The sequence below is a fragment of the Natator depressus genome, chromosome 10 (genome assembly GCF_965152275.1).
Source record: "Natator depressus isolate rNatDep1 chromosome 10, rNatDep2.hap1, whole genome shotgun sequence".
Taxonomy (NCBI): Eukaryota; Metazoa; Chordata; order Testudines; family Cheloniidae; genus Natator; species Natator depressus.
In genome coordinates, this window is record NC_134243.1 from 20415896 (window position 1) to 20432397 (window position 16502).

Consider the following 16502-nt stretch of genomic DNA (forward strand, 5'->3'; position numbering starts at 1 on the left):
ATCACATTGGCGGCTCATAGTCATCCTATGATCAACCAATGCTCCAAGGTCCTTCTCCTCCTCCGTTACTTCTAATTGATGCGTCCCCAGCTTATAACTAAAATTCTTGTTATTAATTCCTAAATGCATAACCTTACACTTCTCACTATTAAATTTCATCCTATTACTATTACTCCAGTTTACAAGGTCATCCAGATCCTCCTGTATGATATCCCGGTCCTTCTCTAAATTGGCAATACCTCCCAGCTTTGTATCATCCGCACACTTTATTAGCACACTCCCACTTTTTGTGCCGAGGTCAGTAATAAAAAGATTAAATAAGATTTGTCCCAAAACTGATCCTTGAGGAACTCCACTGGTAACCTCCCTCCAGCCTGGCAGTTTACCTTTCAGTAGGACTCGTTGTAGTCTCCCCTTTAACCAATTCCTTATCCACCTTTCAATTTTCATATTGATCCCCATCTTTTCCAATATAACTAATAATTCCCCATGTGGCACGGTATCAAACGCCTTGCTGAAATCTAGGTAAATTAGATCCACTGCGTTTCCTTTGTCTAAAAAATCTGTTACTTTCTCAAAGAAGGAGATCAGGTTGGTTTGGCACAATCTACCTTTTGTAAAACCATGTTGTATCTTGTCCCATTTACCATTGACTTCAATGTCCTTAACTACTTTCTCCTTCAAAATTTTTTCCAAGACCTTGCATACTACAGATGTCAAACTAACAGGCCTGTAGTTACCCAGATCCCCTTTTTTCCCCTTTCTTAAAAATAGGAACTATGTTAGCAATTCTCCAATCATACGGTACAACCCCTGAGTTTACGGATTCATTAAAAATTCTTGCTAATGGGCTTGCAATTTCGGGTGCCAATTCCTTTAATATTCTTGGATGAAGATTATCTGGGCCCCCCAATTTAGTCCCATTAAGCTGTTTGAGTTTCGCTTCTACCTCAGATATGGTAATATCTACCTCCATATCCTCATTCCCATTTGTCATGCTACCATTATCCCTAAGATCCTCTTTAGCCTTATTAAAGATTGAGGCAAAGTATTTGTTTAGATATTGGGCCATGCCTAGATTATCCTTGACCTCCACTCCATCCTCAGTGTTTAGCGGTCCCACTTTTTTTCTTTGTTTTCTTCTTATTTATATGGCTATAGAACCGTTTACTATTGGTTTTAATTCCCTTTGCAAGGTCCAACTCTACTTGACTTTCAGCCTGTCTCACTTTATCCCTACATGTTCTGATCTCAATAAGGTAGCTTTCCTTGCTGATCCCTCCCATCTTCCACTCCCTGTATGCTTTCTGCTTTTTCTTAATCACCTCTCTGAGATGCTTGCTCATCCAGCTTGGTCTACAACTCCTGCCTATGAATTTTTTCCCCTTTCTTGGGATGCAGGCTTCCGATAGCTTTTGCAGCTTTGATTTAAAGTAATCTCAGGCCTCCTCTGCCTTTAGATCCATAAGTTCTTCAGTCCAATCCACTTCCCTAACTAATTTCCTTAATTTTTGAAAGTCAGCCCTTTTGAAATCAAAATCCCTAGTTGCAGATTTATTTTTGTTAATCCTTCCGTTCAGTTTGAACTGAATTAGCTCATGATCACTTGAACCAAGATTATCCCCTACAACCATTTCTTCTATGAGGTCCTCACTACTCACCAAAACCAAATCTAAAATGGCATCCCCTCTAGTTGGTTCAGCAACTACTTGATGAAGGAATCCATCAGCTATCGTATCTAGGAAAATCTGAGCCCTATTATTATTACTAGCACTTGTCCTCCAGTCTATATCTAGGAAGTTAAAGTCTCCCATGATCACACAGTTTCCATTAGTATTTACTTTATTAAACACATTAAAGAGGGCTCTATCCATATCCAAATTGGATCCCGGCGGTGTATAGCACACCCCAAGCACTATCCCAGGGGAGGCTCTAATAGTTTTCTTCCCCAATGTAATTTTTGCCCAGACGGACTCTGTCTTATCCATTCCGTTGCTTCTTATTTCTTTACATTCTACCTCATCATTGATATACAATGCTACTCCACCACCTTTACCTTTATTTCTGTCTTTCCTAAACAGCACATACCCTTCAATACCTGTAGTCCTCTCATGACTACTATTCCACCATGTTTCTGTTATCCCTATAATATCTGGATTCACTTCCTGCACAGTAGCTCTAGTTCCTCCATTTTGTTACCTAGGCTCCTCGCATTGGTGTACAAACATCTTAATTTTTGCTGTTTGGCCTCACTCACATTCTGTACCCTATTAGGCACGGTCATTCTACAGCCAGTATAACCTATTAGACTGGTATCCACACTGCCCTTCCTCCTTATATACATTCTCCTACCCACGACTGTATCCTTCCTTACTTTTTTTTCTTCCCTCTTAATGCTAAAATCCGGCATGGAGATTACCTGGACATCTCCCAACCATCTCCCCCAAATTCCTAGTTTAAAGCTCTCTTAATCAGTTGTGCCAGCCTCCATCCTACAAGTCTATTTCCTTACTCAGATGAAGTCCATCCCGAGAGAACTGTCCTCTGTCCATGAATGCCTAACCATCTTGGCTAATAGCCATTAATGGGCCTATCCTCCATGCACTCACCTAGTTCTTTTTTTAACCTAGTTATACTTTTAGCCTTCACAACCTCCCCTGGCAACGAATTCCATAGATTGGCTGTGCATTGTGTGAAGAAGTATTTCCTTTTGTTTGTTGTAAACCTGTTGCCTATTATTTTCATCGGGTGTTATGTGAAGGAGTAAATAACACTTCCTTATTCGCTTTCTTCACATCCTTCATGATTTTACAGGCTTCTGTCATGTCTCCTCTCAATTGTCTTTCCATAGTTGAATGATCCCAGTCTTTGTAATCTTTCATCATATGGAAGCTGTTCCATACCCCAATCATTTTTGTTGCCCTTCTGTGTTCCTTTTCTAATTCTAATATATCTTTTTTCAGATGGGATGACCAGAACTGTACACAGTATTCAACATGTGGGCATACCATGGATTTATGTAGTGACATTATGATATTTACTGTCTTATTATCTATCCCCTTCCTAATGGTTCCTAACTTACTGTTACTTTTAGGTTTAATAAGTTCAAAATATTCAAGCAAAATTGTGATGTTTCAAGTGTTCTGAAAGTTTTGGTTCTGTTGCTCAATGTGGACATTTTGCAAGCATTGGAGGTAGACACTTTGTAGGTTTATTTTTATATGTAAAGATGATTCCCTATTTTAAACTTGTCTCTTCTTTTGCTCAGATCAAATCGTGCCCTTATAAATGTTTGGATTCCCTCAGTCTTTCTACGAGGAAAAGCTGCTAATGCATTCCATGTTTATCAGGTGAGTAATATGGCTCTAAGAAATCATATTTGCAAGGGGATTCCATAAGTGAAACAACTGAATGACAAACTTCTAAAATATTCTTGGTATCTGAAGGTGAATCGGAAACTAAGGGACCAATCTTTGAACACTTATGCACAGGGATAATACCTTTACTTGCTTGAGAAGCTCATTGGAACAATGTAGGTGAACAGAGTTACTCTTGTGTGTATTTTCAGAGTAGGACCCTAGTAACTTAGTAAAATGGTGGTACGGTGACTGTAGCCAAAGGAGACAACCATTCAGTGTTCAAGAGCAACTCTTTCTCACACATGTACACAAATGTGCAAATTTTAACTATTGGAAGGATTAGTAGCCAGAAAACCTGGGCTATTTCCTACCTTCGTAAATTTACCAGAGGTTCTTTACTTTTACCTTTACAGACACCAGTGGGGAACAGAAATGACTTCTGTGTAGTGGCTTTTTGCAAAAACAACATTTCTGGCACTGTAGAAGCCTTTATACTTCTGTCTACTTCTGTCTAGCTTAGGCACGAAAATCTGTTAGCAATGGAGTCAAGGTACTAGCCTCAGGCAAAAAAGTATTAACATCTAAGCCATATTTGCATATGTTCAAATATTTGTTTAACTTCTGCAGTTAGGTTCTACCCACTCTGGCCTTTTTTTCTGTTTATTTTAAAACTTGTTTATTGAAATTTTCAATTAAAAGGGTCCAAGCTTTCTCTGAAGAGTAAAGAGAAAGCATAAGTTCACTTGAATTAAAACAAAAAGACTCCATACCACATGGAAATTTCTGAATTAAAATGAGATATGTTTGCCATCGATGTAAATTTACTTCAAATGGTGTTCACAATTGCTGTGTCTTGTGGATGCTTCCACAATACTGAGGCCAGCTTCGACTTCCGGAGCGTTGCACTGTGGGTAGCTATCCCACAGTTCCCGAAGTCTCCGCCACCCATTGGAATTCTGGGTTGAGATACCAATGCCTAATGGGGCAAAAACATTGTCATGGGTGGTTCTGGGTACATGTTGTCAGGCCCTCCCTCCCTCCGTGAAAGCAATGGCAGACAATCGTTTCGTGCCTTTTTTCCTGAGTTACCTGTGCAGACGCCATACCATTGCAGGCATGGAGCCCGCTCAGCTCACTGTCACCGTACGTCTCCTGTGTGCTGGCAGACGCGGTACTGCATTGCTACACAGCAGCAGCTCATTGCCTTGTGGCAGCAGACGGTGTAATAGGCCTGACAACCATCGTCATCATGTCTGAGGTGCTCTTGGCCGCCTCGGTAAGGTTGGTCAAGAGCGCCTGGGCAGACATGGGCGCAGGGACTAAAATAGGAGTGACCAGGTCATTCTCTTTAGTCCTGCCGGCAGTCCTATTGCACCGTCTTCTGGCGAGCAGGCAGGAGATGAGGATGGCTAGTCGTCCTATTGCACCATCTTCTGCCGAGCAGCCAGGAGATGAGGATGGCGAGCAGTCCTACTGCATCATCTGCTGCCAGCCAAAGATGTAAAAGATAGATGGAGTGGATCAAAACAAGAAATAGACCAGATTTGTTTTGTATTCATTTGCTCCCCCACTCCCTCTCTCCCTCCCTCCGTGAAATCAACAGCCGACAATTGTTTCGGTGAGGTCTGTCTGGGGCACCTTGAAAAGTTTAATGGAGATTCAGTCCTGCCTGGAATACCAAGGGGAGGGATAGCTCAGTGGGTTGAGCATTGGCCTGCTAAACCCAGGGTTTTGAGTTCAATCCTTGAGGGGGCCATTCTGTGTTACGGTTGTTTTTGTTTCTCCTTGATGTAAAGCCACCCCCTTTGTTGATTTTAATTCCCTGTAAGCCATGTTGTCAGTCGCCCCTCCCTCCGTCAGAGCAACGGCAGACAATTGTTCCGCGCCTTTTTTCCGTGCAGACGCTATACCATGGCAAGCATGGAGCCCGCTCAGATCACTTTGGCAATTATGAGCACATTAAACACCACGCGCATTATCTAGCAGTATATGCAGCACCAGAACCTGGCAAAGTGAAACCGGGCGAGTAGGCGACGTCAGCGTGGTGATGAGAGTGATGAGGACATGGACACAGACTTCTCTCAAAGAGCTTTAAGCTCTTCCATAGAATCTCTTGAAAAAAAAATCTAGACACTTCATCTATGAAAAGGCAGAATGTGATCTACCTTAACAGAGTTGTTTTATTCTTGACATGTTTTTCCTTTCTGAAGCCACTTAGCAATTTTCTGTCTCTGGAAGCTAAAGACTAAATGAGACAGATTCAGAAAATATGTGATTATCTGTGAGATGCATTCTGCAGTACTCCTGACCATATGAAGGTCCTCCCCAGTGGTCTGATTTTTTTGAGCTGAGCATCATTGAGCATGAGTACTAACATTGCAGTCCAGATTGATGATAAGCACTTAATACCAAATTGTTTTTAAAGAGTTAAGCACATTTCCCAGTCTTTTAGCTTTGGCATTGTGATTACTGATGTCGAGAAATGTCATATAACAATTAGCATTTCTGTATAACATGAGTTTTGCCTCTCTCTAACAGTGTTTATGATCCTTCATGAAGACATTACTTGGAACTTTATTCTCTTCTCTGTCCCACTGTGTATAATTAATTTCAGCATTTGAACTAGCTGCAGTTTTTCTTATTTTATAGTTATTCAGTAAAGCCCCAGAAATCTTTGTATCTTCCCTCTTTATATCTGAAGACTGCTTCTGACAGCATCAGGTTTGTTGCCTTTCGTGAATAGGTATCCATACAGCAGAAAAGATCTTTTCCATTGCCAGAAATCTTGCCATTCAGTAGTCAAGATCTTGGAGAAGAGAAAACACAGACTCAAGTAAATCATTTTTAGAAGATTACTGCAGCTGAATTATATACATATGTTCTGTAGTGTGATTCAGTAGAAATATTCTAATTAATAACTACTGTAACTTTTAAGACTTTCTTTACTCTTGTCTTTTTGAATGGCAGGTGTCCATAGCCTGTGTTTTGCATTTTACTAGCCTCTTTCTCTTCATCTGGCTTAATAAGAAAGAAAGTTACTGTGACATAGCAGGGTGCAATCCAGACCAGTGGGGGGCTGTGTCTCCCCTGCCCAGTAAACAGGGAGGCCTAGTAATGCCTTACTCTTATATCACTCAACCTGGACTGCTCACAAACAACTTTGCAGCATGCAGGTTACTCCCCGAGGGGGGTGGTAACTGCAGCCTGCAAGTCACACCCTGGTTCTCACCAGCTTGGTTATACTGCAGGGTGACCCCAACATACTCCCAATCCCAGACTTCCCCCCAGAAATGTATGTCTTTGAACTGTCCAGCCCTTTCCTGGACAGTTCAAATATATTAAGTCAATTATTCCTTCAAGGGAATAATATACAAGAACTCGGCACCTTAAATGGAGTTACCCAGACACTTCAATTTAAACACACTGGATTGGATAAAACAATCAAGTTTATTTACGACAACGAGAGAGATTTTAAATGAGAATAAACATAGGCAATACAGTCAGAAATAGTTAAAAGAAAAATAAAGATAAACCGCTTTCTAATGCTAAACTTGACAGGCTAAACTTGACAGACTAAACTTAATTCAAGGTAAAGCTCTTACCCACATGCTTCCAACATGTGGAAGTTGAGGTATTTATTTAAAATGAGGCAGTTGGAACTTGTGAACAAAAAGCAGATTAACCTAAACTGTAGGTTCTTTGCTATTTTTACTTTATTTCTTTGTTTTCTGTTATAAAAACCCAGCAAAATCAGTTATTTTTCTGGTTACATACTGCTTGGGGAAGGGAGGAAATTGTAGCTGTAAGCAGCCCCTGCCTTTGGATGGATGAGATGCTGTGAAATATAAAGGAACAAGAGGAAACATATTTTTGTGTACCATCCAAAGCTCCCAAGTGCAATAGCAATGCCATTACAACATAGTAGGAAAATTATATTTACAAAAAATGCTTCCAGTTCTGATGTTCAGAGTTGCCAGAACTGAATAGACAGAGCAGCTATGATAAGAAATAAAAGAAAAAAATAGCACAGGGGTATTTTTTTAGAGGAGTGTGGGGGGAAATTGAATATTTGAGAAAAACAATTTAAAAAATAGGTTTTTTACTAAACGTGTAAGCTGCTTTTTTTAATTGCCTACGTTATGCTCTGGAAAGGATAAGATTCTTCATTACTACTTTTGGAGTCTGAATCATTGCAGTCTCCCTGGTTAGATGGAAAGAAAGATTTCCTAGAATATGTTTTAAATAATTAACTGATACAGTTTTTTCCTCAACACCGGGGAGCTATTCATTGGGTGCACAGTGCTACATTTAGTAAAGTTCTACTGTGGCTTGGACAGTTTTGGCTTCATAGTGATCCTGTTCACCTCTGGTCCCTTCTGAGACATCATGCCCTGCTGCAGCTTTTCACTTGTAAAGTAGCTAATGCTAGCTGTGGAATTACTTAGCTGTTTGGCTCATTCATTTGGCTTTTGAATTACAACCAGCAAGCCAGTACTGAATTGTGTTAGTTTTTTTTTCTCGCTCTCTTTCCTCCACTCCCGGATTCATGCAATAGTAAAGATTCTGTGTGTCAGATGCTGCTCTTTTTCACCTGTGTAACCTGTGATGCTGTATGAGCAAATATGACTATTTTAGGGCTGCCAATCGTAGTTAGCTCAAGCGATTAACTCAAAACAAATTAACTTGATTAAAAAATTAATCACAATTGCTGTTTTAATCACACTATTAAACAATAATAGAATACCAATTCTATTATTGTTTAATACTGCTATTAAATCTTTGATTAATTGTGATTAATTTTTTAATCTCGCTATTAATCACGATCAATTTTTAGTCGATTGACAGCCCTAATATTTTTACATCTGATGTTTACCACACAACTGTGAAAATTTAAAATAAATAAAAATCGAAAAAACCTTAAAAATGAACATCAATATTATCTGTCAACATTATAAAAATATAAAATTCGACTTCTGCCAACCTATTTATAATTGCCTTGTAAATACACATAAATATATACTGCTAGTGGCTGTGCCTGTAATGCAAGTGATATTGTTAATTTGTAGCAATAATATATTACTTTATACAGGCCCAGATCTTGACTGCAATCAGATCTGCAGGGGTAGATTCTTATGCCTGTGCAAAGATCCACCAAAGTCACTGGGGCTCTGTGCAGCTACATGGCTATGCATGCAGATCCAAATGTAGGAAAAGGGCATATCTTCTAAATGAGAGTATCACTGTATAATATTCATATGTTTTACGCAAATTACTGTGTAATTGCACTTGAGCCATTAAAAAGTGATTATAATCTAATCTCTCTGATTTATGATAGTTACAATTTGTACTCTAATTCTATATGTTACTTTCAATGTGTATATGGTGAATAACTGTAGTAATCCTCATGTGTCTCAATGGTCAGATGTTAATCTGTAATTAAATAATATTTATGATGAGAAACTAAAGTCGCATGAATTGCATAAAACAATTTTTAGTAATTAGTTTAAATGTACATTTCAATACAATAGGAAGGTTTAAATATACACAAGACAGTAATACTCCTGTTTTTTCTTTAAGTGTATACAGAGGTTACCTATGTTATGATCAAAATGTGGCAGCGTTTATTGAAATAGTAAGAAAAACTGAAAACTTAACTACACAAGTTTAATATTGAACTCACTGAAATAGACCATTTTTACTTACATGTTAAGTCTGTTCCTTATAAAAGAGTTTGACATGTGATTGCAGATTTATTCCTTTGGTTCTTTGTTGGGATTAAATATACTATTAGCCTTGAGGTTCACATCAAACATAGTCAGCTTTCACATTGCAATAATCTTTCTTTTACAATGCTTTTATAACCTGTCTCTGATCATTTTAATAAGTAGAAAGAATGTGATTTTTATTAAGATTTATGATAAAAATTCATGATACTTTAGAGAACTACTTCATTGGCAATATTGCTGTATACAATTTTTATCTCAATGTAGAGCATCTTCAGGTCAGGGTCAAATACTTTGTGGCAATGTCCTATACTTTGTGTGCCTTGTTATATGAATTGTATTTTATAAATGCCAATTCTTCCAGTGCCATTTTCTTTACTGTAGAAATACATTTTCTGAATCATCTTTAAAAAAATTCCTTCTAATTCTGTTCAAAAACTATTTTAAAGTGATTATAGTTTATGCTATATTAGCCATTTCATTAAACACATTATTTTATTTTGTATACCCAGTTCCTAATTTTACCATATTTTCTTCTTCTTATCCCAATTTTTGAGATGTCATTGGCTGTGATATTGTCATTCAAACATCTATACGAGAGACATGACATTTCACAAAATGGAAAGAAAAGAAATATGTATGGAAGTGGCTAGTGATAGAGATATTGGTGTTAAAGAGAGAGTGAGAAGGAGGTGTCACTTCATGATCCCAAAGAACACATTTGTAAATCAGATTAAGGGGCAAAGGATTACACTGTGCTCCCTTTTCCTTATTTCTTTCAATCCCAGTTAGTATGAAATAAAATTGTCTTAGGGAGAAGCTATGGCCCTGATGACATTAATCAAATTCTTTTTCATATGGCTTGCCCAGAGAAAGAGAGTAGGTTTTATTAGTCAACTGGAATACAACATTGGGAAGTCCTTAGATTAGCATACAGCAGTGGTTTTCAACCAGGTGGCCAATGAACCCCTGGGGGGTTGCAGACTATGTCTAAGATTTCCAAAGGAGTCTGCCCCTCCATTTGAAAATGTTTAGGGGTCCGCAAATGAAAAAAGGTTGAAAACCACTGGGATACAAAAGTAAAGGTTAAGACATAATCCAAAAGAGTTATTGAATGTTTTAGAAGGACTCTTTAGAATCAGGAATGAAAAGTGTATTTTAGCTATATATCTATATGACAGCCATCTGCACTGTTAGGGAAATAATAGATTTGGAGTTTGCTATTGGTGTGCCTTGTTAATGAGCTTTTACAACTAAAACTTATCCTTGGTGTTGACCTTCCCCCGCCCCAAGTAGATAATTACACCATATACAATGTGTTCATATCTGTGTGTATGTGTATGTGTGTATATTACATATTTTGAGGTTGGTATGGTAGTTACTTATTTTGAATGGAAAAGTAACCACTGTAGCAAAATTTTATGTAACTTAACTAGTCACTTTTTTATAGCTTTAAATATCGAATAAGGTATTTATGGCATATAATTCATTACTTCCTTTTGGAGTTTATACTTGGATTTCTAGAGAAGGGGGTCACAGTCCACCTTTTTTTCTTGTTTCAAATGTTAAAACACCATTGGAAAGATAGACAGGGTGGGTGGGGTAATAGCTTATATTGGACCAACTTCCTTGGGAGAAAGACAAGCTTTCGAGCTGCACAGAGCTCTTCAGTTGTGGAAAAGGTACTCAGTGTCACAGCTAAATACAAGATGGAACAGATTGTTTAGCATAAGGAGTTAACATGTTGTAAGAGACCATTCAACATGAAGTGGGCAGTTAACACCTCTGCAGTCAAAAGAGAGTTAGAGGGTTATAGATTGCTGTAATCAGCCATAAATTCAGTGTGTTTATTAAGTCTGAGTTTTAGTGTCTAATACATTTATGAATTTAAGCTCCAAGGCAGCTTTCTTTTTTGAACTGCAGTTTATATAGAAAACACATAGCACCTTTTTCCAAAGAATGTTTTAGTGATGTGGAAGTACATCATCCCCAAGTGTATACTAATACTTCTTAGTATCTGTACTAAGTCTCTGAAAATTATTAAAGTAATACATATTGAAGTATCAGTATTTTACAGCATAATTACCTTGCAGTATCAGAATAATAATATTCACAACTAGATTTTAATTAACAATTATCTTACTACCAAAGAGCCAAAAGAAATTAAACTTTTGATAAAGTATTATACCAAAATACTCAAGAAGTTATAATTTATGTACATACATTTAATTGCTATTAAAAGTCAATTACAATTCAGATGTTAATTTTCCTTAGATTAAATCCAGGAAAAAAGAATATTGTATATTATGTGTTCTCTATGACAAACATATTGTGCAAATGATAAAGATTTTTATTTATTACAAGCAGTGCAGTATTAAGATTTGAAAAGGAAAGGGCAGATCAGAAGAAGAAACTTGCTCCACCCAGATGATGTCCCATGCATTTTCAGATGTGCTTTTTCTGTTTCTCAACCTTTACTCTCTGAGATGTCCTCAGGGCTTTTCACATTAAAGACTGAATCAAGCCAGGTGTAGTTCTTGCTAGCAAAAATAACTTCGCTTTACCACAGCTGAAATGTGTGCCCTAAGGTATTTTGTGTGCATTCCTTGGAAAGTAAATTACCTTCCATTCCTTTTATTTATTTATTTTTCTTGAGTTTTTGCCAGTTATGCCAGTAACAAAATAATTAGAGAAGGCCTGACTGTTCTTAGAAAACTATCTGGATATAGCAAGATTCTAGACAGAGTTTTCCTACTTTTTTGTTAATTATTTTCTGGCTCTTTAGTGTATATTATTTTCAAGTTATAAATGATGAAAATAATTATTTCTATGACCCATGCCATTGCTGAAAAGTAAAACTTTTTGGTGTAAAATAGCCATGCACAGATCCTTGGTGGTTTTGTGAATTTTGATAGTTTTAGCTTTCAGTCTTTTTTTAAATGCTTTTGTGTTTGCTTAGGAGTTGTCCAGAGCATTATTCACTTCAGAAAGATGAGCCCATTAAATAGTAGGAGGCTTGCGTCATCTCTGCAGTAAGATATTTCTAAAGTTGATTTAGGTGCAATGCATTTGCGGTAACAAATTAAATGAGATGGAAAACTTCTATTAAGTATTGAATGCTATACCTTTTGTCGATAAGAGCATTTACATTTCTCCTTTAAACATCCCTGTTTTATATTTCTATGCAGAAAGTATAGTGAGAAGCCTGGTAAATACGAGCATTACGCTAACATAGAATAGGCTATGTCTACACAACCACTTTTGTTGGTAAAACTTTTGTTGGCCAGGGCTGTGAAAAAAAACACACCCCTGACTGACATAAGTTTCACCGACAAAAGCGCCGGTGTGGACAGTGCTATGCCAGGGGGAGATGCTGTCCCGCTGACAAAGCTATTAATGCTTTCCCACTGACAAAGCTACAGCCACTAGTTGGGGGTGGTTTAAGTATGTCGACGGGAGAGCTCTCTCCTGTCGGCATAGAATGGCTACACGGGAGACCTTACAGTGACGCAGCTGCAGCGGTACAGCTGTGCCTTAGTGTAAGGGTAGCCTAAGGGTATATCTACACTGCGAAGTTGTTGACAAAACTTTCGTCTTTCACGGGTACTTAAAAAAGCCCCCCGGGAAAGACAAAAGTTTTGCCGACACAAGTGGCAGTGTGAACGTGGCTTTGTCGGCAGGAGCGCTCTCCTTTCAACAAAGCTAATGCCACTCTTGGGGCAAAAGTGCCGACAAAGTACCGACAGAGCATTTAAGCATGCTGACTTTTAGCGACAAGGCTGTGTCGACACAGCCTTGTCGCTAAAAGCTGTGTGGTGTAGACAAGCCCTAAGTAAACTTCTACAAGAACCCACATAGTTGTTATCAGGGATCTTTGTGGCAGTGGAGATATGTCTGCAGGTTTTGCATCTGTTGTGGCAGAGTCTAGAGCTGCTTTGAGTTGGTGTATCCTGGTCTGTGGGGAGCTTACTTCTGACGATGAGCCTGGAAAGGTTGGGGGGTTGCTTGATGGCCAGAAGAGGCAGGTTCAGGAAAGATTTCTTTCAGGCTGTGGTCCCCATGAAGTATGGGTTGTAATTGTTTGATGATACACCATATGTGTTCTACTGTGGGGTGATAGGTGACAACTAGGGGTGTGTAGTCAGTGGAGATTTTATTTCTGTATTAAAGCAGGTTCAGTTTTGGGTATTTGGGTGATCCGTTCCATCATGCAATTTATTCTAGATCTAGATCTACTTTAAATACATGCCAATCTATATATGTCTCGAAACATAAATACAAATGTAATCCGTTTATCACTTAAGCTGAGTGATGGGGAGTTCTTTGCCGCTCACCACAATCTGTGAAGTTGGGAAATTATTATAATCATATTTGTTATGGACATGGCCTTTTGGTGAGTGTCATAAATATAAAGGGAAGGGTAAACCCCTTTAAAATCCCTCCTGGCCAGAGGAAATCTCCTCTCACCTGTAAAGGGTTAAGAAGCTAAAGGTAACCTCGCTGGCACCTGACCAAAATGACCAATGAGGAGACAAGATACTTTCAAAAGCTGGGAGGAGGGAGAGAAACAAAGTGTATGTGTGTCTGTCTACATTCTGTCTTTGCCGGAGATAGACCAGGAATGAAGCCTTAGAACTTTTAGTAAGTAATCTAGCTAGGTACGTGTTAGATTATGATTTCTTTAAATGGCTGAGAAAAGAATTGTGCTGAATAGAATAACTATTTCTGTCTGTGTATCTTTTTTGTAACTTAAGGTTTTTGCCTAGAGGGGTTCTCTATGTTTTGAATCTAATTACCCTGTAAGGTATTTACCATCCTGATTTTACAGGGGGGATTTCTTATTTCTAATTACTTCTATTTTTATTAAAAGATATCTTGTAAGAAAACTGAATGCTTTTTCATTGTTCTCAGATCCAGGGGTTTGGGTCTGTGGTCACCTATGCAAATTGGTGAGGCTTTTTATCCAACATTTCCCAGGAAAGGGAGGGTGCAAGTGTTGGGAGGATTGTTCATTGTTCTTAAGATCCAAGGGTCTGGGTCTGTAGTCACCTAGGCAAATTGGTGAGGCTTTTTACCAAACCTTGTCCAGGAAGTAGGGTGCAAGGTTTTTGGGAAGTATTTTTGGGGGAAAGACGTGTCCAAACAGCTCTTCCCCAGTAACCAGTATTTGTTTGGTGGTGGTAGCGGCCAATCCAAGGACGAAAGGGTGGAATATTTTGTACCTTGGGGAAGTTTTGACCTAAGCTGGTAAAGATAAGCTTAGGAGGATTTTCATGCAGGTCCCCACATCTGTACCCCAGAGTTCAGAGTGGGGGAGGAATCTTGACAGTGAGAGACTCCAAAAAGTAATTAATCAGGCATATGTGCAATACTGCTTTGGAGGAAGTAGTGCTATGCCTGCTAGATCTGTAGCTTCTGAAAATATGAAGAAACTTAATCCTTATGACAATACTTGATTTGGGAAATTCTGAAATTTTAGCACATTGAATTTAAGTAAAGCTTATACGGGGTAAACTCATATATTGTTCACCCTCTATAACACTGATAGAAAGATGTGCCTTATGGGGTGCAGTGTCACAGAATGTTCCTTTAAACCCGCTCTGCATACCAGTAATGGAATTTAACTGAAAACAGGTTCTTAATAAGTTTCCTAGTTTTCCTTTAAATTAAATTGGCTAAAAGCTGGCCATTTTAGGGCTGGTCTACACTACACAGGTCAACATAAGGCAGCTTATGTTAACCTAATTATGTCAGTTTCTACTCTACAGCCTTCCTCCCACCTATGTAAGTGCCATACTACGCTGATATAAAAAGAAAAGGAGTACTTGTGGCACCTAAGAGACTAACCAATTTATTTGAGCATAAGCTTTCGTGAGCTACAGCTCACTTCATCGGATGCATACTGTGGAAAGTGTAGAAGATCTTTTTATACACACAAAGCATGAAATATACCTCCCCCCACCCCACTCTCCTGCTGGTAATAGCTTATGTAAAGTGATCACTCTCCTTACAATGTGTATGATAATCAAGGTGGGCCATTTCCAGCACAAATCCAGGATTTAACAAGAACGTCTGACGGGGGGGGGGGGGGGGGTAGGAAAAAACAAGGGGAAATAGGTTACCTTGCATAATGACCCAGCCACTCCCAGTCTCTATTTAAGCCTAAGTTAATTGTATCCAATTTGCAAATGAATTCCAATTCAACAGTTTCTTGCTGGAGTCTGGATTTGAAGTTTTTTTGTTGTAATATCGCAACTTTCATGTCTGTAATCGCGTGACCAGAGAGATTGAAGCGTTCTCCCACTGGTTTATGAATGTTATAATTCTTGACATCTGATTTGTGTCCATTTATTCTTTTACGTAGAGACTGTCCAGTTTGACCAATGTACATGGCAGAGGGGCATTGCTGGCACATGATGGCATATATAACATTGGTGGATGTGCGGGTGAACGAGCCTCTGATAGTGTGGCTGATGTTATTAGGCCCTGTGATGGTGTCCCCTGAATAGATATGTGGGCACAGTTGGCAACGGGCTTTGTTGCAAAGATAGGTTCCTGGGTTAGTGGTTCTGTTGTGTGGTATGTGGTCAGGGTGAAAGCTGGAGGCATGTAGGTAGGAATAGCGGTCAGTAGGTTTCCGGTATAGGGTGGTGTTTATGTGACCATCGTTTATTAGCACTGTAGACACACCCCTGGAACCCCGACCTGGGCTATTCTATCTACTACCCAAGATCCATAAACCTGGAAATCCTGGGCGCCTCATCATCTCAGGCATTGGCACCCTGACAGCAGCATTGTCTAGCTATGTAGACTCCCTCCTCAGGCCCTACGCTACCAGCACTCCCAGCTACCTTCGAGATACCACTGACTTCCTGAGGAAACTACAATCCATCGGTGATCTTCCTGATAACACCATCCTGGCCACTATGGATGTAAAAGCCCTCTACACCAACATTCCACACAAAGATGGACTACAAGCCGTCAAGAACACTATCCCCGATAATGTCACGGCTAACCTGGTGGCTGAACTTTGTGACTTTGTCCTTACCCATAACTATTTTACATTTGGGGACAATGTATACCTTTAGATCAGCAGCACTGCTATGGGTACCCGCATGGCCCCACAGTATACCAACATTTTTATGGCTGACTTAGAACAACGCTTCCTCAGCTCTCGTCCCCTAACGCCCCTACTCTACTTGCGTTATATTGATGACATCTTCATCATCTGGACCCATGGAAAAGAAGCCCTTGAGGAATTCCACCATGATTTCAACAATTTCCATCCCACCATCAACCTCAGCCTGGTCCAGTCCACACAAGAGATCCACTTCCGGGACACTACAGTGCTAATAAACGATGGTCACATAAACACCACCCTATACCGGAAACCTACTGACCGCTATTCCTACCTACATGC

General features: G+C 39.1%; 1 protein-coding gene across 1 annotated transcript in view; it reads left to right on the top strand.

The window, feature by feature from the left end:
- The window catches only part of SNX29 (sorting nexin 29), a 441491-nt gene that overhangs the window by 244346 nt on the left and 180643 nt on the right, over positions 1-16502 (top strand). Inside the window, exon 18 of the mRNA XM_074965421.1 lies at positions 3269-3350. Coding sequence (XP_074821522.1) covers positions 3269-3350 — 82 coding nt within the window. The remainder of the gene's footprint in view (positions 1-3268; positions 3351-16502) is intronic.